At 44.9% G+C, this 20,341-nt stretch overlaps 1 protein-coding gene across 1 annotated transcript; it reads right to left on the bottom strand.

Moving 5' to 3' along the window:
- Nucleotides 1–672: 672 nt before the first annotated feature.
- On the bottom strand, nt 673–11,559 carry LOC147020782 (ubiquitin carboxyl-terminal hydrolase 17-like protein 5). The gene is made up of 9 exons (XM_085893810.1): nt 11,472–11,559; nt 11,146–11,349; nt 10,844–11,039; nt 3,173–3,240; nt 2,489–2,559; nt 2,217–2,299; nt 1,902–2,013; nt 1,525–1,665; nt 673–861 (listed from the first exon to the last, which is right to left on the bottom strand). Exons 1-9 carry the CDS (start codon nt 11,557–11,559, stop codon nt 673–675), a joined length of 1,152 nt encoding a protein of 383 aa, XP_085749936.1.
- Nucleotides 11,560–20,341: the final 8,782 nt, after the last annotated feature.

Raw genomic sequence — 20,341 nt, forward strand, 5'->3', positions numbered from 1 at the left:
ATGGCCGCCAAACCATGTGACGTATCAACAACAAATTAACAAACTTGAAAGAGGACCTCAGGGGGAATGTAACTGTAAAGTTTCGCCTCAATCTGCACAGCCGTTCTGGAGAAGAAGATTTTTTTTAAAAAAACACTAAAAAACAAGATGGCGGCCGAAATACGTCATCGATGACGTCAAGAAAAACATTTTCGTCGGTGATTTTAGGCGTAGATGATGCTCAAAATTTTTCAGATTTTTCCTATACGGCGTTCTACTTGACGAATTTTCACCGGTATATCGCTTCACCTATGACGTCACGAAAAATCACACGTGTTCCACATAGCGAGCTTAGTAAAATGTATCAAACGAAAAAAATTTCCATTGCACGGTTTCCGAGATACAGATGTCCAAAGTTTATCGCTTTTTTCAAGATGGCGACCGTACCACGTGACCAATGACGTCATAATTATAACGTGATTGTGCTATCAAAAAAGATACATACTATGGTGAAAATTTCGTGTTGATCGGTCTTAGTGTCCCAGAGAAAATGATTTTTAAAGCGAAAAAGGGTGCAAAATGCCGGCGGAAAAATAATAATAATAATGCGTAATAATAATAAACAGAAGAAAAACAATAGGGTACCCTGTACTCACAGGGTACCCTAATAAATAAATTATTGTGAGAGATGATTTACACACTCACATACCTCGTTGGGAGCTTCACATCTTCTGAATTCTGCCCTTCTGTACCTGTATTCCCATCAAGACCGTCAGGTGACCGCACATAGAACAGGAGATAAGCCTGTTGGTGCATCACCTCGGTCACGTTCACCTTGTTCACGAAAGCATCATCCATTTTAAACCAGGTGCCGTGACTCACCTGTGGGGAAGTGCATCAAATATCATCCTTGCATTGTGACAAAAGCTCAACATATCGAAGAACAATTCACTCCTTTCATATTTGTAGTTTGTGGTGGTGGTGACAATGGCCTGGCAAAGATGATAAGTCTCAATGTCACTGCAGAGCAGAAACGTAAAGCTTATCTTTTACAAAGAGCAAGAGTGTGAGGCCTGTACCATTGTCAGGGATTTGGAACTTCATTACATTGGGCGAGTCATTGTGTCGATACTCAGTCTGAACTCCACATTTCCACACCGATTGGCAAGGGAAATTAAAACCACCCATTGTTTTACTTACACAAGAGATGATGTTTTGGCGGCACCTACCCTTCTGTGAAGGATCGTACGTAGGATGAGATCGCCTGGTTTCACGCCATTTTACGTCTATGATGGATAAAACCAAGAACGGACTGGACACTCAACAACTAATAATGTTCCTCATGACCTGATCAAATGTTGTCCATTGTTCACTCAATAGACTCATGAACTGAGGTTCCATCTGGATGGTCACAATGGATAATCAAAATGTGATTCAATCACGTAACCTGAAGAACATGTTCCCCTCGGCCTGGAGGGCTGCTGTACATCCTATTGGACACAACAAGGTCACGCAGCAGATAATGGTCTCACGTGGTTCACTCACCTTGACAAAACTGAAATAGTGACCTTTACAACTTCTTTTCCCATGATGGACGAGAACAGCATAAAGGAAGTAGTATATTGGAGGCCCGTCTGGTTGTGACATGTGGGGACGAAGATTCAGCTTTTCAACATATGGGAAGTTCTGTGGATAAATGATCACGTCATTGGAGGTCAAAAGTTCAAACACCAATTCAGTCCAAATCAGAAAGTCATTGCTGAATTCTAACCAGGTGTATCGAGCATTTTAGAGGTGAAATTGGTGACGTAGTGAGCACCTTGTGGAATGGTGCCTGATGAGGTCTTGGATCAGAAACAAAAATCACATCCGATCGTGTAAGTGTCCTGGTGCACAGGTGTTCCAGATAAGGACAAACGTACCTTTGAGATCTTTCCCCCAGTGACACAGGAAAACCTCTTCAGTGTGAAGGTGAGGACGTTTGGTGGGTCGTAAATTGTGGTAGCCATTGTGGCAGGTCTCTTTGAGTTGCACCTGGAAATCATCACCACAATCCCATCAAACGTGATCATGAGATATATAAACAACACTGGGGGTTCTGGTCACGTTGTATCAGTCACCAGAAAAGTTGTTTTTTAAGAGACAGATAACTTTGAGAAACGTTTCCATTGTTATAAAGATCTTTCCCTGCACAATGCAGATCAACATTTGGAACAACAGACGAAAGGTGCACCCACCGTTCACAGAAATAAGCATTGTCTCCAAACAGGTCGTCTCTCCTTGAAAAATGCTGAAGGGACTCCTCGATACCGGAAAAGTTCTGTGGAAGGACAGGGTAATAGGTCAAAGGTCATGGAATCAGCACACGATCATTATTGTGAAGTTCGAGCACACCCCCCACCACCAGATTTATTTAATTTATCACTTACATTTGTCTACCTGCACCAGGTCACGGCACGGCGAGTAAAACGAAACGGAAAAAATATTTTATAAAAAACTGAATCCCAACCTCAATATCGAGGAGAACGTCCCTCATCGGCTCGTTCCTGTTCGACTTGTGATGGCAAGTTAAACACTCAACTGATGGAGAAACGGACAATGGTTACCACAACACAGAGAATGTGATAACTGTTGTTTCACTCTTCCATGAGCCTACACTTGTGCATCAACACACTGGTTCGACCTCATAGTCAAGGAGTTTCAGTTTGTACCTTATGGGATTAAAAACCCATTTATCATTGTCAAAAGATACAAAATATATATTATAGGCATCAACTAGTCCTTAACTAACATGAGAACACACACACACACACGCACACGCACACACGCACACACACACACACACACACACACACACACACACACACACACACACACACACACACACACACACACACACACACACACGTGGAGTGGAATTCGAACCAAGAGATTGGCAGGTTCACTGAGAGTGATTCAAATGTGTTCAACGGATTAAAGCACAACCAAGATGGAGTTCATCAAAACTGAACAAATAAATAATGTGGCACACAATAAAACCTGTGTTATGTGATCCCCTTCCAATCAAATAAAAGCGGCCATACTGTACAGGTACCCAATGTGGTATTTACCATTACAGGGTGCTCATGTGTGCATCATCAGTTGGTCACAGAAGGCCGCACGACGTTTGATCCACTCATTGTGATGGACTCACCTTGTGTTTGGAGGTACCCTTCAAATGTCCGACTGATCACCTTGGACGAACAGCAATGCTGACAGAGGCTGTGAAGTACAAAAGATAAATGTACAAACAGTAAATCATGAACTCACTGAGTTTGGGGTCTGAGTGGAGCTGGTTACGTACTCACCAGTGAGTATTCGTGTTTATTGAGTTTTATCCCTGGGGATGGGGATGAAGTTAGCAATCAATCTCAAAAAGCAAACATTGTGCCACCACATCAGGATCCACCACGAGGTCAGGTCAGGTATGGGAGCATGTGCCAGAACAGCACGTCGCTGCGTCCACTTTCCGTCGGTACTCCAGGGGCCTCCGTCTGGCCAACCCCCAGGCAGATGCCAGGCCCATCCCCATCTCCTTGAGATGGTGGTCAACCTGCTGCAACCATGAGGCACGTGGTCGGCCCACTGGCCTCCTCCACTCATGAGACCCACTCGCTGAGAGAATCTGGTGAGCAGGATCAGCGTCAGAAAAACAAGCCAGATGTCCATACAGCCGCAACTGACGCTCACGGACTATGCAGGTAACAAATCTCATCCGAGTCTCTCTCAGCAACCGCTCGTTGGACACAAAATCCGACCAGCGATAGCCAAGGATTCTCCAAAGACACCTGGTACCAAAGGAATTAAGTCTCCGTCTCAGATCCTTGGTCAGAGTCCAAGTCTCGCACCCATAGAGCAAGACTGGAAGTACCAAGGACCTGAAGACTCGGACTTTCGTCCTCCCGCACAGGTACCGGCAGCGCCACACCCCATGATCCAGTGAATGCATGACTCCCCAGGCCCGACTCAGACGTCTATTGACCTCTGACTCGCAGCCAGCAGAGACATGAATGTCACTGCCAAGGTAAGTGAATCTCTCCACGACCTCAACATCCTCACCACAAACAGACACAGACAGGACAGCAGCATCCAAGATGTCACCGAAAGCCTGGATCTTAGTTTTGACTCAAGAAACCCGTAATCCCAGCGGCTCCGACTCTTCATTCAGCACCTCGAGGGCCCCCAAAAGGATGTCTAAAGTCTCCGCAAAGATGACTGCATCGTCTGCAAAATCAAGGTCCGAGATCTTGATATTCCCAAACGATGCAACGCAACTTGATCTCTCTGACATCCTCCCTAGAATCCAGTCCATACAAGTGCTGAAAAGTGTGGGGGCAAGTACACATCCCTGACGAACTCCAGTAACAACTGGAAATAAGTCAGAGGTGGTACCACCACACTTCACAGCACTCTCAGAACCAGAGTAGAGTTCAGACATCAGATCGATCAGTTTTGGTGGCACCCCACGAAGACCAAGAATCCTCCAGAGGACATCCCGATTCACTGAATCGAACACTTTACAGAGATCAACATAGGCTGCAAGCAGCCCCTGCCGAAACTCTCGTCTGCGTTCGTTGAGGACACGAAGGGCAAGGATACGGTCAATCGTTGACCTCTTTGGTGTAAAGCCTGACTGCTCTGGACGCTGGTGCTCAAGCAGATGGTGGCGAACCCTATCGAGAATTATCCGAGCAAAGACCTTGCCCGGCACTGAGAGCAGCGTCACCCCTCGGTAGTTGTTGCAGTCTTGGCGATCAGGTTCGATCAGGTTCGATCAGGTCAGGTTCGATCTGTGACCTGCTACAGGTACCATGTAAACCTGTACTAATCTGTTCCATGTTCGGGTTGTCGGCGACTAAACCGTCTCCCCCACCAGGTTTTCTGGTGAGGAGGGTGTTTGGATATGGACACCCAGCAGGATTCAAAACAAAACCTATCAAAGGGCGGAGGAGCTCCTTGTGAGCCCACGGCCATCCATATCTAGTGCCCAACTGTGTCTGCAGACGTCCTCCTGCAGTTGGGTTACTTCTTATTAGGAGGTTGGTGGCAGGATTTGCACTCCAGCCACCGTAAAACGCTTCATTCCGCAAAACGCAAAAACGCAAAAAAATCTGAAAACCCACTCCGTGGGAGTACCTCCTGTGCAGCTTCCCTTCGCAAGGCAGCTCACCGGATGACGGGATTGGGGCAAAGCCTTCGGGACCCCCAATCTTTGATAGGAGGGAAACCACGGGGTAACATCCCTGGGTCAGATTGCGGGAGAGTGTGTCGGAGTGGTGCTGAGGTGTCGTCCACCAGACGGCGGTCTCCTTGGGTTAACCTGAGGCGGTCCCTTCGGGTGGGTGCCTGGAATGTCCTATCCCTAAGAGAGGATGATCACCTGTCTCTGTTATCATCTGAGCTCAAGCGTTTGGACATCGGGATTGCAGCTCTCTCTGAGGTTCGGAGACCGGATTGCGGCGAGATAATGGTGGGTGGTTACACCTACTATTGGTCTGGTTGCTCTGATGGTTACCATACCCAAGGAGTTGCTGTAGCTGTGTCCAATAAGCTGACCCCAATGATAATTGAGGTAACACCGGTCAACGAGCGTATTTTGAAATTAAGGATTCGTCACTCCTTAGGTGTCATTTCCCTGGTCTCTGTTTATGCTCCGAGTAAGTGATCTCACCGTGAAGGATGCATTCTACGCCACGCTCGAGTCTGTGGTTGATCAGTGCCCCAGACGAGATACACTTCTAGTCTTGGGGGATTTCAATGCATCGACTGGAACTGATAGGGATGGTTATGAGGTGTGTGTTGGTCCCCATGGGTCAGGAACTATGAACCAGAATAACACTAAGTTCCTTGACTTTGCAAGAAGTCATGGACTTAGGGTGGTTGGTTCATGGTTTCAGCGCCCACAAGCTCATCGCTGGACTTGGTATTCCAACGCTGGCGGTGTGGCAAAGGAGATTGACCATGTCCTCATTGACGGTCGTTGGAGGATGATCCGGAACTGCAGGGTCTACCGGAGTGCTCAGTTCCTCAATACTGACCACAGGCTTGTTGTAGCAACTCTAAAGCTGCACCTTAAATCCTGGAGAATGGTACCATCCCAGCCTAGGCTGGATGTTGCCAAGCTCAGGGATGAGAGAGTAGCTGAGGAGTTTGCGAACAGGCTGAGTGGACAGTTGGGGGGTCTGGGTGCTTTGGGGGGTCCTGAAGAGTTGTGGAGCGCCTTTAAGACCACGGTCCTTGATGTTGCCGGTGGATGTCTTGGAACTCACCGCAGGGCAAAGAAGAATTTTGTCTCAAGGGACACTGGATACCATTGGCCAGAGTCGCAGGGCCAGGCTGAATGGCAGAGCTGAGCTGTTCAGGGAGCTGAGGCGTAAAACTGTACGTGCACTGAGGGTGGACAAGGAGGCCTATGTGCGAGGAATCTGTGAGGGGGTAGAGCATCACCTGTGGACAGGTGATTCTCGTAACGCTTACAGGGGAATTCGCGCATTACGTTCATCCAAGCCCATCCCTCAGAGCACTGCAGTTCGAGCAGAGAGTGGTAGGCTCTTGACAGAGGAGTCTGAAGTGAAGGCCCGCTGGGCCGGTTACTTTGAGCGGTTGTACCAGGCTGATCCCCCAGCTGTCGAGTTGGACGTCAAGGGTGTTACAATCCCTGTTGCTGACCCACGAATCAACTGTGGTCCACCTTCGCTTGTGGAAACACAGGCTGCGTGACCAGTTGAAACGGGGCAAAGCTCCAGCGATTTGTGGCATCCATGCCGAACTTCTCAAGGCTGGTGGAAATGCTGCACTCGTGTCGTTGCATGCAGTTTTGTGCTCTGCCGAGAACACAGGCATCATCACAACTGACTGGAAGAGGGGCCTTGTTGTCCCTCTCTGGAAAGGGAAGACCTGACAAAAAAATCCACCACGAGCTCAACCCTGACTGGTCACTCTGTCCTTCCCTCTCCACTCTCACATAGTCTATATCAGTATTAGTCTGTCTTTGTACTCCCTTCTCATTACTTATCATGTATGTGTGCACCCTGACCATCATATCCTCCCTCTCCACCCTCCAACCCACAACTACTCTAGTACTTTTAACATCTTAACTCCTCCACTATCGACAGTTCTCCGTCGATCATTCCCATATTGTCTTGTCTGATTCATTACTTGCAGGGCTACCCAGTATAGTTTTATGGGACCTAAAACACTTCCCAAAAAACAACAACAAACATTTCCTTCCCTTGATTGATTAAGGGTGGAAGATAAATATCTGGAGATAAAGAGCAAGTTACAAATTCAAGAAGAAATGGAGGTCTCGAATTGAACTAGAATGTGGTGAACAAATGAAACATGGATCGTGACACTCACGATCAAAAGGGAAGTGCTCCAGGAGCTGTTTCACACCTAAAGGTCCCAAAAAATGATCACACCCATGTTCATTAAGATTATATTAATTACTCACCATATTGGGAATTATCAATCATATCAATTCGTGGTAGTGTACCACAAGGCACTCTCATTATCCTACTAACTCGATGGCGGCTGTGGGGTTGTCAGGTGGCGTCGTTCACTGTCAGGATACGAAAGGTGTGTTATCACAGTGAAAATGGATTAAATCCAGGACAAAGTGGAATCAGCGAATCCTTTTGAGAAATTTGTGAGTTTTGCTTCATCAAGGTTCTGAAAGAGGTGTGATGATAAAACTATTGGTAGTCAAAGGATATGATGTATTTTACAAACATCTTTCACTCTCTGTTCGTTCAACCATGTCCTCAGACCTGTTTGGGGGTTCGTGTCATGAGGCACTTTCTACCCTAACCCCCACCCTTCCAAAAGGCAGGAGGGACAATTGACCCCACACTGCCCCCCCACCCCCACCCCTCCCACGTCCCCCATCTCTGGAAGTCACGAAAATATTTGTATCAAACTAAACATCGCTGTGCTGACTTTATTCATAAAGCAAAGGTGACAAAATGGTGGTGACCTCGCAGCGTGAATGATAAACACGAGATATGTCCATGAAAAGGAAGAGGAAAACACAATGGATCACATTGAGATCTCCCAGCTGTGGAATCATGAACCTGGCAAAGTTTAGGTTCATAGAAGTAGATAAAACATAAAACAGAATGGATAGAAAAGGAAGAGGATGTGAAGCTCTCACGTATCATCTCGCTGCATGGCATCCAAGAGAAACCCGAGGAACTCGTGCGCGTCTTCCTGATTACCTTGAACAAAATGTTGTGCAATACCTGCAACCATTCAAACAACAATCTCTCCAAACAACAATCGAAATTATCTTAAAATCCATTTATCATAAAATCAAAGTAATCTGTGAATTAAAACTGTGCAAGGAGAACACACACACACACACACACACACACACACACACACACACACACACACACACACACACACACACACACACACTTGTGACAACTCAATAAAAAAACCGCAAGCTCCCCCTGCCAACTCTGTCTCCTCTTCATTCACTGCCACCCCCCCCCCCCCCACCCCCCGATCCTCAACCTCCCCCTTCCAAAGCTGTTACATCTTTACTCTCACCCTCCTCTCATTCAGAAAAGCAAATGGGCATTCCCACGTCGAAACAGTGGAATGCGTAAGGCTCACTGTTGCCCAATCAAGTGATCACCGACTTCACAGAAACCCATCACAATTTTAAGAGAAACAAGGAGCTAATACTCTCGGTCCCCCATCTTTTGGGTGGTATGAGGAATCGATCATTATGGAATGAAAGCTAAATCTTGAACTGCTTTTGAAACATCACGTGCACAAGCCAAGTTACTGAGATGGTTTCCAGGGCAACAAAAATCAGCCAATCACAGCCATGATCTCATCACGTTGGGATAATGTCCTGAGGAACAGATATCTACAATATGGAAGTTCAACGGTTTTGTAAACATCACGGACACAAAACTTCATGGACGGATGATCGATGATGGATGATTGGTGGATAATTCTACAGGATTATAAAGTGTAACTTATAAAGGGTTCTAAAGTGTAAATTATAGAGGGTTCTGAAGTGTAAATTATAGAGGGTTCTAAAGTGTAAATTATAGAGGGTTCTAAAGTGTAAATTATAGAGGGTTCTAAAGTGTAAATTATAGAGGGTTCTCAAGTGTAAATTATAGAGGGTTCTAAAGTGTAAATTTTAAAGGGTTCTAAAGTGTAAATTATAGAGGGTTCTAAAGTGTAAATTATAGAGGGATCTAAAGTGTAAATTATAGAGGGTTCTAAAGTGTAAATTATAGATGGTTCTCAAGTGTAAATTATAAAGTGTAAATTATAGAGGGTTCTAAAGTGTAAATTATAGAGGGTTCTAAAGTGTAAATTATAAAGTGTAAATTCTTGTGGGTTCTAAAGTGTAAAATATAGAGGGTTCCAAAGTATAAATTATAGAGGGTTCGAAAGTGTAAATTTTAAAAGGGTTTTAAAGTGTAAATGATAGAGGGTTCTCAAGTGTAAATTCTTGAGGGTTCCAAAGTGTAAATTATAGAGGGTTCTAAAGTGTAAATTTTAGAGGGTTCTAAAGTGTAAATTTTAAAGGGTTCTAAAGTGTAAATTATAGAGGGTTCTCAAGTGTAAATTATTGAGGGTTCTAAAGTGTAAATTATAGAGGGTTCTAAAGTGTAAATTTTAAAGTGTTCTCAAGTGTAAATTATAGGGGGTTCTAAAGTGTAAAATATAGAATTTGTGGTCACAGTCAGCTGAACTGTCCCACCAACGGGTCGAACTCGCACACACACAGCACACACCGGACGCATGCATGGCTCCTTCAACATACGTTGAGATAGCATGATGTTTTCTCCAAAGTGTTATATTCCACAACCGAATATAAATGTGTATTTGTTTTTAAAATCACAGGTGTCAATGAAATAGTTTCTTTGAAAGAAAGTTTCTTCCATTCTCAGGACGATGTTCGGGTAACCATTGTACGGAGCTGCCTTGTGTGCACAGAGAGTTGTTGAAATGTACGACTCGCATGTTAATGGGAATATTACATAAATTAACATGTAATTGATCACTTTGCAATAACATTTATATCACTGTTTGTCCATTTGGCTGAAACAGGTTTAAAATTGAAAAATGAAAACCCTGAAATGCCACGATCGTGGAGGTCGAGTCCGAGAGCATCAAAGTCCTGTTCTCCAAGTGTGACGTCAATGATTCAGGAAAAGCTCCACCAGGAACGTTTAACCTTTAACCTTTCCCGGGGGGGGGGGGGTCTACAAGGCATTCATTTCGAAACAGAATCTTGGAGGGGGAAGTGGTGGCAACCAGAATTTGCAATAAAGAGGGGAGGGGGGCACAGCATAATTATGGAGGGGGAGGGGGCACAAGTATAATTTATATGGAGCGGGAAGGGGGGCACAAGTATAATTTTATGAAGGGGGAGGGGAGCACAAATATAATTTTATGGAGGGGGAAGGGGGACACAAGTATAATATTTATAATTAAGGAGGGGCTGTACACGAACATTGTGCGAGATCTTTCACGAACAACAGAATTCCCTCCGAGGGGAGTGGGTATTTACCAGTAAACTAAAAACATGGAGTGAAAAATATTCCAAACTTTACACCCACAAGGATTTGTGGGAAAAGGCGGGAAAAGGATCGGTTTCATTTTTTTCGTTCTCACACCCTCAGAATGATACATTTGTAAACCTGCAATCTAAAAACGGTCAAACAACTCCCAGGATGGAGGGGTCTTGGTGGTGAGTATAGGGGACTATGATGGAGTTGTTGTCGATCAGGATGTGTGGATCATTATTCATGCATCAATGAATCTCCCTGTGACGTTTCTTTCCGGTGCACACGAGCTTGTACTGCAGTATACGATGATAACTCCACCAAACACTGTTAATGATGGTGTTTCACTCTCGTCGGGCACATTGTACTCACTTTGGAGCCGTGAAATGAAGGGCCATGGAAGGAACGGTGCCCTTGTGTCTGACATCGCCTTGATGATGTGTTGGCGCATCGTACACAATGTGCATGATGAAGTGTGCTCACCTGCACGTGATAAAAACAAAAACTTAATGATCATGCCACTGAATGATTATAGTTGTAGGGTAGAGAAACTAAGTGAAGATATAGATGAACAGGGCGAGGTACACACCATCATCGCCATGACTCCCTGACAGCAGGTGGTTCACCAAGGGTGCTGTGTACGTCAGGCATTGGAGCGTGGCGTTCAAAAAACAAGTGTTACCACCGTTCTTCAAACCTGCCCCAATGCCTCGACTTCTTCGCCACTCCAAGGAGAGCTCACCTGTTGTGTGATGGTCAGGTGTGGGAACATGTCTCCCATTGTGATCGTCATCTGCAGGAAGCAAAACCCAAATATGGTGTCATATACATATATTTGGCATCAACTCCATGATATCACGGTACGAGTTCAACAACACACCGGTGTAGATCCAGAAAGCCAAAAGGAAAACCCACATTTGGTGGTGTTTGGTTCGCAATGGGGGGTCTTGTCACTGTTGAGAGACGCGTTCAGCACCCTCTCAACATTCACGTTCTGCCTCATCGCTGATTCTGAGGAATGGAAAACAGAGATAAAGGGTTACTGAGGTATAAATAAATAAATAAACAAACAAATAAATACACAAGCAAACAAACAAATAAATACACAAGAAAAACAAATAAATAAACAAACAAATAAATAAATACACAAGAAAACAAATAAATAAATAAATACACAAGAAAACAAATAAATAAATACACAAGAAAACAAATAAATAAACACAAGAAAACAAATAAATAAATAAACAAATAAATAAATGCACAAGAAAACAAACAAATAAATAATAAACAAACAAATAAATAACAAAGAAATAAATAATAAATATCTCAATTACGATCATAATCTTGATCCAGTAACAATCATGATCTTGATCCAGTAACAATTATGAACTTGATCCAGTAACGATCATGATCTTGATCCAGTAACAATCATGATCTTGATCCAGTAACAATCATGATCTTGATACAGTAGCAATCATAATCTTGATCCAGTAACGATCATGATCTTGATCCAGTAACAATCATAATCTTGATCCAGTAACGATCATGATCTTGATCCAGTAGCAATCATGATCTTGATCCAGTAGCAATCATAATCTTGATGCAGTAACAATCATGATCTTGATCCAGTAACGATCATGATATTGATCCAGGAGCAATCACGATCTTGATCCAGTAACAATCATGATCTTGATCCAGTAACAATCATGATCTTGATCCAGTAACAATCATGATCTTGATCCACATTCTTTCATGAAGATAACACTTCCCTGAAGATTTTTCCTCCTCTCAACATCATTCTCATCTCCTTGTTGAGAATTTCTCTCTTTCTTTGTGAATTTAAGAATAAAATAAATTCAAACAACGGTCTCCAACCTCCTGCCCTCCCTCACCTGTACTCCCTCACCTATACTCCAACCACCTGTACTCCCTCCACCTTTCCTCCCTCACCTGTACTCCACCCACCTGCCCTCCCTCACCTGTACTCCACCACCTGTACTCCAACCACCTGTACTCCACCCACCTGTACTCCACCCATCTGCCCTCCCTCACTTGTACTCCACCCATCTGCCCTCCCTCACCTGTACTCTATCCTCCTGCCCTCTCTCTTGTACTCCACCCACCTGCCCTCCCTCACCTGTACTCCACCCACCTGCCCTCCCTCACCTGTACAACAAGTCGAAGTGAACGAGGAACAGGGTCCAACACAAACGATAAAAGTCCAAACGGTTGAACCTCCAAAGAGCGTGACAGTTATCAACTCGGACCAAACACAACTGCAGAGTCACGTCACATTTTGTTGCTTAGCAACAGCACAAAAATAACCGACATCCAGGTCTCTTATTCCGACCAACGGAACGTTTTTTCCACAATCGATTTCATTTGTTTGATTTGATGATAAATTTACATTAAAAACTGAATAAACGTTTTTTAAACTAAGTTAACCAAACCCAGATAACCAAACTAAGTTAACCAGCACTTTTTGAGGTTCACGGGATGACAGGTCAGAGGTAGCGGACTTCACTCTCATCCACCTGGTGGGGGTTAAACTGCCAGTCTGACTCTAAACTGTCGTCCTGGTGATGTTCAGCGCAGGGTGATGCATCAATGAGCACACCTGATCCTTTGGAAACGACGTTAAGTCGGCTATCCAATCTGCTAGCATTCACCGAAGGACGTTAAATATCCCTTAAAGGACGTTATTGGGTTAAGTATGATTTATTAATTGGTTTCAATGACTGAAGAAAACTAAAATCGAATGTGCGAGAATGTTTTTATTTCATGACTCGTAAACTGTAATTGTTATATTCTCCTCTGACATTTATATCATTTCATCACTCACGTCGGGTTTTTTGTTTTTCCACAGGAAATTCCACATCCTCGTAATTAATACATGCTCCAGGCGGTGTATTGGTACGCTTTATTGTGTGTGATCGTTTGGCAAACATCTGCGCTGACTAATTAAATTAAATTTTTGACTAAATTTCGTTAGATTTTTTCGAATTATCCGTTGACATCATAACTGTGAATGTGAAGAAGATCCGATTTTAATATCGAAACGGATTGGAAGACACCACGTCAGTTTCACACAAAAAACCGTTAATCACGTGACTCGTTTTCCTTCTCTCTGAAACACGTCACGTGACTCCTTTTCTCTGAAAGACGTCAGGGTGATGACATGGGATTGATCACGTGGTACAGGCGGTAACTTCCGGTAAACATGAAGGATCGTCCACCTAAACCGCTGAAGGAGGTTGGTGCCTGCACGGCAAAGCCGATTCACTGTATTTATCATTTTTGTTTGTGTTTGTGGAATAATGGTGATTTATTTCGTCGTGGTTTGGTGTAACGATGCTTTTTAAAAGGGTTCGGGGTTCGAATTTCATCTGATACCTGCAGAGAGTGATCGACGACGGAGCGGTTTGAGGTGATGGTCAGAAGGAACTGAACACTGGAACACAATGGAGATCGTGTGTGTGTGTGTGTGTGTGTGTGTGTGTGTGTGTGTGTGTGTGTGTGTGTGTGTGTGTGTGTGTGTGTGTGTGTGTGTGTGTGTGTGTGTGTGTGTGTGTGTGTGTGTGTGTGTGTGCCGGTCATGTTACATCGGCTCTGATAACTCGTCATCATGATGAAGGGAATGAGATATTTACATTCCCAGATATTTAATTGTTTCGGGTATTTACCGGAAAGTTCACTCACTCGTCACAATGGTCCCATTGTTCACGCAAAGCAGCACGTCATCAATCATGCTCTGATCACGTGGATGGTTCTAGAACCATGACACAGCTGCATCACCTTTGAAAATCAGAACTAGAACACGGCTGCAAACCTCTCCACGTCTGGGAAATATTGTATCAAGATGAATTATAATTGCTCACCTTGTACATCGGATGTTTTTACCCCACACACGTGACCTGAGGTGCAGGGTTGAACAATTGGTTCACTTCTCTCCGTCTGTCCTTCTGTCTACAAACGTCGGTTGATTATTGAGGAACAACTTGATTTCCATTTAATGTTTTATTTTGAACATGAATCTGAAAACGAACCTGATGTTTAACACTACTTTGCTCTGAATTCGTCCCGAGCACACAGGTACACAGAGTGATCATTTTTTACTCTCTCCCTCTCTCTCTGTCTGTCTGGAAATCAAACAAGATTTAAAATCATTCCAAACAGGAAACTTCCTGTTATTCATGATGTCACAAAGGACACAAACAACCAGAACATTTTTAAGCAAATTTCACTGGATGACAAGGGTCAAGAGAACTGGTGATTTGGAAAAAAATGTATTTATTACAGGGTTACTGAGAACCGAGAATGATCAATGCAGAGACATACTTCAAGGGCTCTCGGTAGAGCGCATACCTCTGCTCCGCAATGCCTGATCCAGTGAAACATATCGAGACGAATAACTTTTTGAAATATCGTGCCATATATCGGTTTTTGCCCCATCTCTTAATGGTGAAGAATCACTTTAAAAATGAAATAATTATCACATCCGGATCTTCAGGAAAATTCTATCAATTCTTTCTGGTCACTCACCCAACATGCCCTCCAAGTTTTGTCCGAATCCATCCACAACTTGGGATATCATGCTAATTATCGATTTTGGCCCCATCTCTCCACTGGAGAAGAATCACTTTAATAATTCTACTTGCCGGATCCAGATCCGGTTCTTCACCAAAATCGAATCAGTTTGTCCTTATCACACATCCAACCTGTCCAAATTTCATCCAAATCTGTCCACAACATTTTGAGATATCCTGCACATAAACAGACAGAAAGGTGAAAACATACCCTCCTTACACCTTCGGTGGTGGGGGTAACAAACCCTTCTAAAAGGTTATCTCAAGACGAGAAAAATGAGTTTAAATAATCGAACATTTGTCATATTTGCCAAGATGAAATCACCGACGTCAAGGTGAGAGATCATTGTCGTATTTTAGGAAAATACGGAGGACCTGCTCATCAAAGTCGTAATCTCAATTACAAACTTCCTTTTTCATTCCTGTCTTTATTTACAATAATGCAAACTACAACAAACTCAATTTGTTCATACATGAACTCTCGACAGTTGGGAACATATCTCCGATTCCTAACACAGACCAGAACTACATCTCTTGCACCAAATCAATTTGAATGAAGCACAAAACTCTTATGAGATTTCTTGATTAGTACAAATGTATTGATCCAGTTCATCATCGAAATTAGCTTCAAGTTTCATATCATTTTCTAATATCCAGTCATTTCTCAAATCAGGATGAAATGGAACTCTTTTCATTAAGAGGTGTAGAGTCGGTATATCATTTTGACTACATGGACCACTTTGACAGATTTAATGAAACACAACTCCCTCCTCAAGAGTACTTTTTCACAAACTTAATAAAAGTCATATTGATGATAAAGAATATCAACGCACACAGAAAAATTTGTGGAATGAGGTCAATATCAAAAACCTACGTGAATACCACGACCTCTGTGTCAAGACTGATGTTCTGCTGTTGGCTGATGTGTTTGAAGCCTTTCGAGAGGTGTTTCAGAATAAGGATTCCTCAGGATTAGACCCAGCTCATTATTATACAGCACCCGGTCTCACTTGGAGTGCGATGTTAAAGATGGAATGGATATGGGGATGGTGGCAGAGCGACAAGGGGCTCACCCACCTCCAGACAGACCCAGCTCCTGCTCCTGAGGAGCTGCTGCGGGTCATCAGGTGCAACTACCAGACCGACTGCAGCAGCTTGAGGTGCACATGCAAGAAGCACGACGTTGAGTGTACTCCTGCTTGTGGAAACTGGAGAGGGTCAAGTTGAACAAACAACACAGCTGGCATTTGGCGAAAATGAAAATGATGAAATTGTTGGCATCTGAATGCATATTGTACATTGACACAGATTACCCATGGTGGGGAGATGCTGGCAAGATGGCAACTACTCATCTTCTGTGCAGATCGATGCTTCTCTTGCATAATATTGTTATGAATCTGGAACCCATCACACACAACAGCCAGAGTCCTTATAGATCAATTATATCGGTAAGTATGTGTTTCTAGGTAGGGTCCCGCCCTATGTTTAATGGGTGATTAATTGTATGTGCGTTGTGAATTATTTTATAGTTAGGATTTTTACACCACCAACAACGACAACAACGCCCATCTTTGCTTCTTCACCACCAACAACAACTACAGCTACTACCACTACTACTACTTCGACTACAACAACGCCACCCCGCACTCGACCGGTCACCATTACACACGTGTTTTTGGCTGAGGACGTGGGCGGAGCCTTCGTTGCCTCGGGTCGAAGCTCCGTTCCGAGGAGGGGCAGAGAGCGTTTCCTCCAGCCAATGAGCGGAGGTCGAGCACCACACACGTGCCCCAGTCAATCGGGAGGCCGCCATGAGTCGCCTGACAACCCACCGTCCAATCAGGAGGCGAGTAGCGGGGAGAGAAGCGCCTCCCTCCTCAAGAAAGCGGAGAGGACGGCAGTTCGGAGGATCGTGGCGATTGCGGCAGACGGTCGGATATTGGCTTGGTCTGGACTAGTTTTTCGGGAGACCGTGTGATTGTGGCGACTGCAGAGGGTTCTGCAGATGGTCGTAGTTGGAGCAGTCTGCGGTCCTTTGGAGGGCAGGTCTGGTAGTCGAGCAGCCAGGATCCTAAGCCGTGGACTTCGGGTCGTGGGTTCGAGTCCCACCAGTGGTTCGGAGTCGGTGTGGCCACACGAAGCGGACAGGTTCCCCGGCCCGGCTTGACCGAGATAGACCTACGGGTCCAGTTATTTTGGGTGTGTGTGTGTGTGTGTGTGTGTGTGTGTGTGTGTGTGTGTGTGTGTGTGTGTCCGTGGGCCACATCTGTTAAATAGAGCTGTTTAAGTGTTTTCTTTTCATATTACATTTCTTTTATTTGTGATAACTCTGCTCTGTGTCTCCCCTCCCCGAATATTGTTATAAATAAATCCCTTTTGTTAAATGTTCCAGCTCATTTCTGTGTTTCTTTCATTGGCTTGGCACGCTGTGTATTGACAGATAGCGAGGGTAAATTGTTCATTTGGTCCGGCGCGGCTCTGGTAACTCCGCTCGGTTACGCCGGATCCGAGTCGTTACCTGCGACTCGGATCGGACAGAGTCGACCGAGGGTGTGGTTCCACGGTAGTTAGACTGCGTGGGTATTGAGGTATATTGAAATTAGGCAAATAACCCTGGAGGAGGAACTTGGGTGGAGCCAAAAGCCAATGGGTGGAGAGAGGCAGAGCCAGCAAGCGAATTGGTAAAAAAGACTGAGCCGGCAGGCGAATGGGTAGGTTGTCGATCCCAAGTCAGACAGAACGAGCCAACAGGAATGAAGAAAGCAACGATGGGCAGGAACAACGCCGACTCTGGAACGACACACGAGGAACGACGACGACTGCGACCGTCCTTTTATAGATCCGGTGGGGCGGGGTCGATGACCCGAAGCGGTGTCGTCACCCAATTCGGGCGCTCTGGTTGGGCCCCGACCAGCACACGAGCTGCTCGCCATGACTGGAAGCGGCTCCACTTCACTTCTGGCCAGATGGTTCCAAGCTGAGGAATCGTCTCGCTCCGAGCACCATGACATGAATGGCCTTGCACCGAACTCCGTGATATGAATAGCTTTGCACCGAACCCCGTGCCGTGTCCCGGCGACCCGCGGTTGGCGCTGGTCCATGTGCCTGCTCCACGGTGCACCACGCGGCCCGAGCGATCCGGCCGCACAGCATGCCTCTGCCTGGTAGCAGCTGCATCGAGGGGTAGGTGTGGGAGGATGTTGGCCGTCTGCAGGAGACATTTGTTGCCGTCGTGGTGAGTGAAGACCGATGGTAAGATGTCATTGTAACCCCATGCGCAGACCCGACAAAAGACGTGGGTAATTCGTGCCCCGTTCTTCATGATGATAAAGTATCATGGCCGTGCGCGAGTCCACCATTAAGCACATGGTCAGCGTGCGGGTCCACCCACCATCGAGCATCGTGTTTGCGGTTATCAAAGGCGGTGGGATGCACGGTGCCAGCCCTAATCTGTGTCAGGGAATTAAGGGAAAAGTTTGGATATAATTATGTATGTCGGGTTGAGTTGAAGAAGAAGATAGATATGATTATTAAATGGAGAGATGGGTTGAAAAGAACACGCCTCGTGCGGCCTGTACAGTGGGTGGAGGTTGTTTATTGTTTGCTGCATCGGTTGCCCTTCGTAAAGACGTATACATTGTGTGTGGCTGCAGTTTTTACAGTTGGCTGTCTGAGTGCAGTGCCTGCTTTGATTTTTTCAGGAAGAAGATGAAAAGAGTAGGAATGAAGACAAATATAAGACCTAACTGTGAGATCCACACGACCCACTGTCCCGTTGCCCTGCTAGACAAAAGGGAAGGGACTATCTGAACGTATATTAATGGAATAACTGTCGAGAGACCGCTGTATGGTGGTTGCTATTGCTTTGGAGGGAGGTGGTTCCCAAAACCGCAACAATATCATCGACATTTAAAAATGGTAATGTCCTGGAATTATATCGTGCCAGTGTGGATTCAACTCCAAGGATGGGGGTCTGGGTCTCGGATGAGGGACCAGCAGGAGAACCTTGTAGGTGTCGAGATGATGATGGCCCACTCTGCTCCTGGTTTTGCCAAATTTTTAAGGCCTCACATAGACTATCCTGAGGTGCTTTTTGTGTTGTTAATAATGTTAAGAGGACAATGTGCATCAAACGTTTTTGAATCAAACCTTGTGTTTTTATACAAGAGTCTACAGGCTCATGGAGGAGTTAAACAACAAAGGGCAGCCAGCTTACAAACCACCAAAGGGTATGGTGGTGGTTGTGGGTGTAGACATACAAAAGGAGGAATCACACAAAAAGCCAGGTGTGTCCTTGATCTGCCCCCACACTGCATCAGTATTTCACATGTTGATTGAACACATGAACATAGTCCATAACGGGCAATAACGAGGACTATACTGGGAAGAACGTATACCTCCACCAGGCTGAACAGTTGATATTTTGTATCCCACTGATAGGATGGATCTGGATCAGGACCTGAACCTGAACGAAATTACCATCGGCTTGTTCTTGTCATCTCACCAACTCATCAACCTCGTTTTGTCATAAGTCATCCACAACTTTTTGAAATATCGTGCCACATATTGTTTTTCATCCTATCTCTAAATGGTGAAGAATCACTTTAAAATTTTTGTATTTTTCACCAAAATCTAACGATTTCGTCCTTGGCACACACCCAACTTCTCCACTAAATTTTGTCCGAATCCATCTTCAACTTTTTGAGATATCCTGGTCACAGACAACCAGACACACAGGCGTGAAAACATAACCTCCGTCGACCTTCAGTGGGAGGGAAGGAAAGGAAACCCAACTGCCCCAGACCCCGTCAGGTCCAACTCATGCACGAGAGGCTCGCCCAGGTGTAAGGCACCACCAGGAAGCAGTCAGCACCCTGGGATCCCTCCAGGGCCCAGGCTCTCTTTCTCTCTTTGGAGAACTATTCACACAAGTACTTCAGCTTGCAGCATTGAGGCCAAGAGGACCCGAAGGTCTTCAACATAAGCTACTGAGCTACACTTTCTCCATCACACCATTTACGAACCTCTTGCACTGCACACTCCAACTGAGTAGTTCTGTACATGTACCTTGATTGAAATATTGTTCCGAATCTGGAAACCATGCGCACTCAACATTCAGGTCCCAAAGTTAGTTATTTCGATAGTATGTCTTTATAGTTAGAATCCTTCCTTCTGTCTAATGGGAATTACATGTGTGCG

The sequence above is a fragment of the Eptatretus burgeri genome, chromosome 9 (genome assembly GCF_056783735.1).
Source record: "Eptatretus burgeri isolate ZD-2024b chromosome 9, Ebu_testis_v1, whole genome shotgun sequence".
Taxonomy (NCBI): Eukaryota; Metazoa; Chordata; class Myxini; order Myxiniformes; family Myxinidae; genus Eptatretus; species Eptatretus burgeri.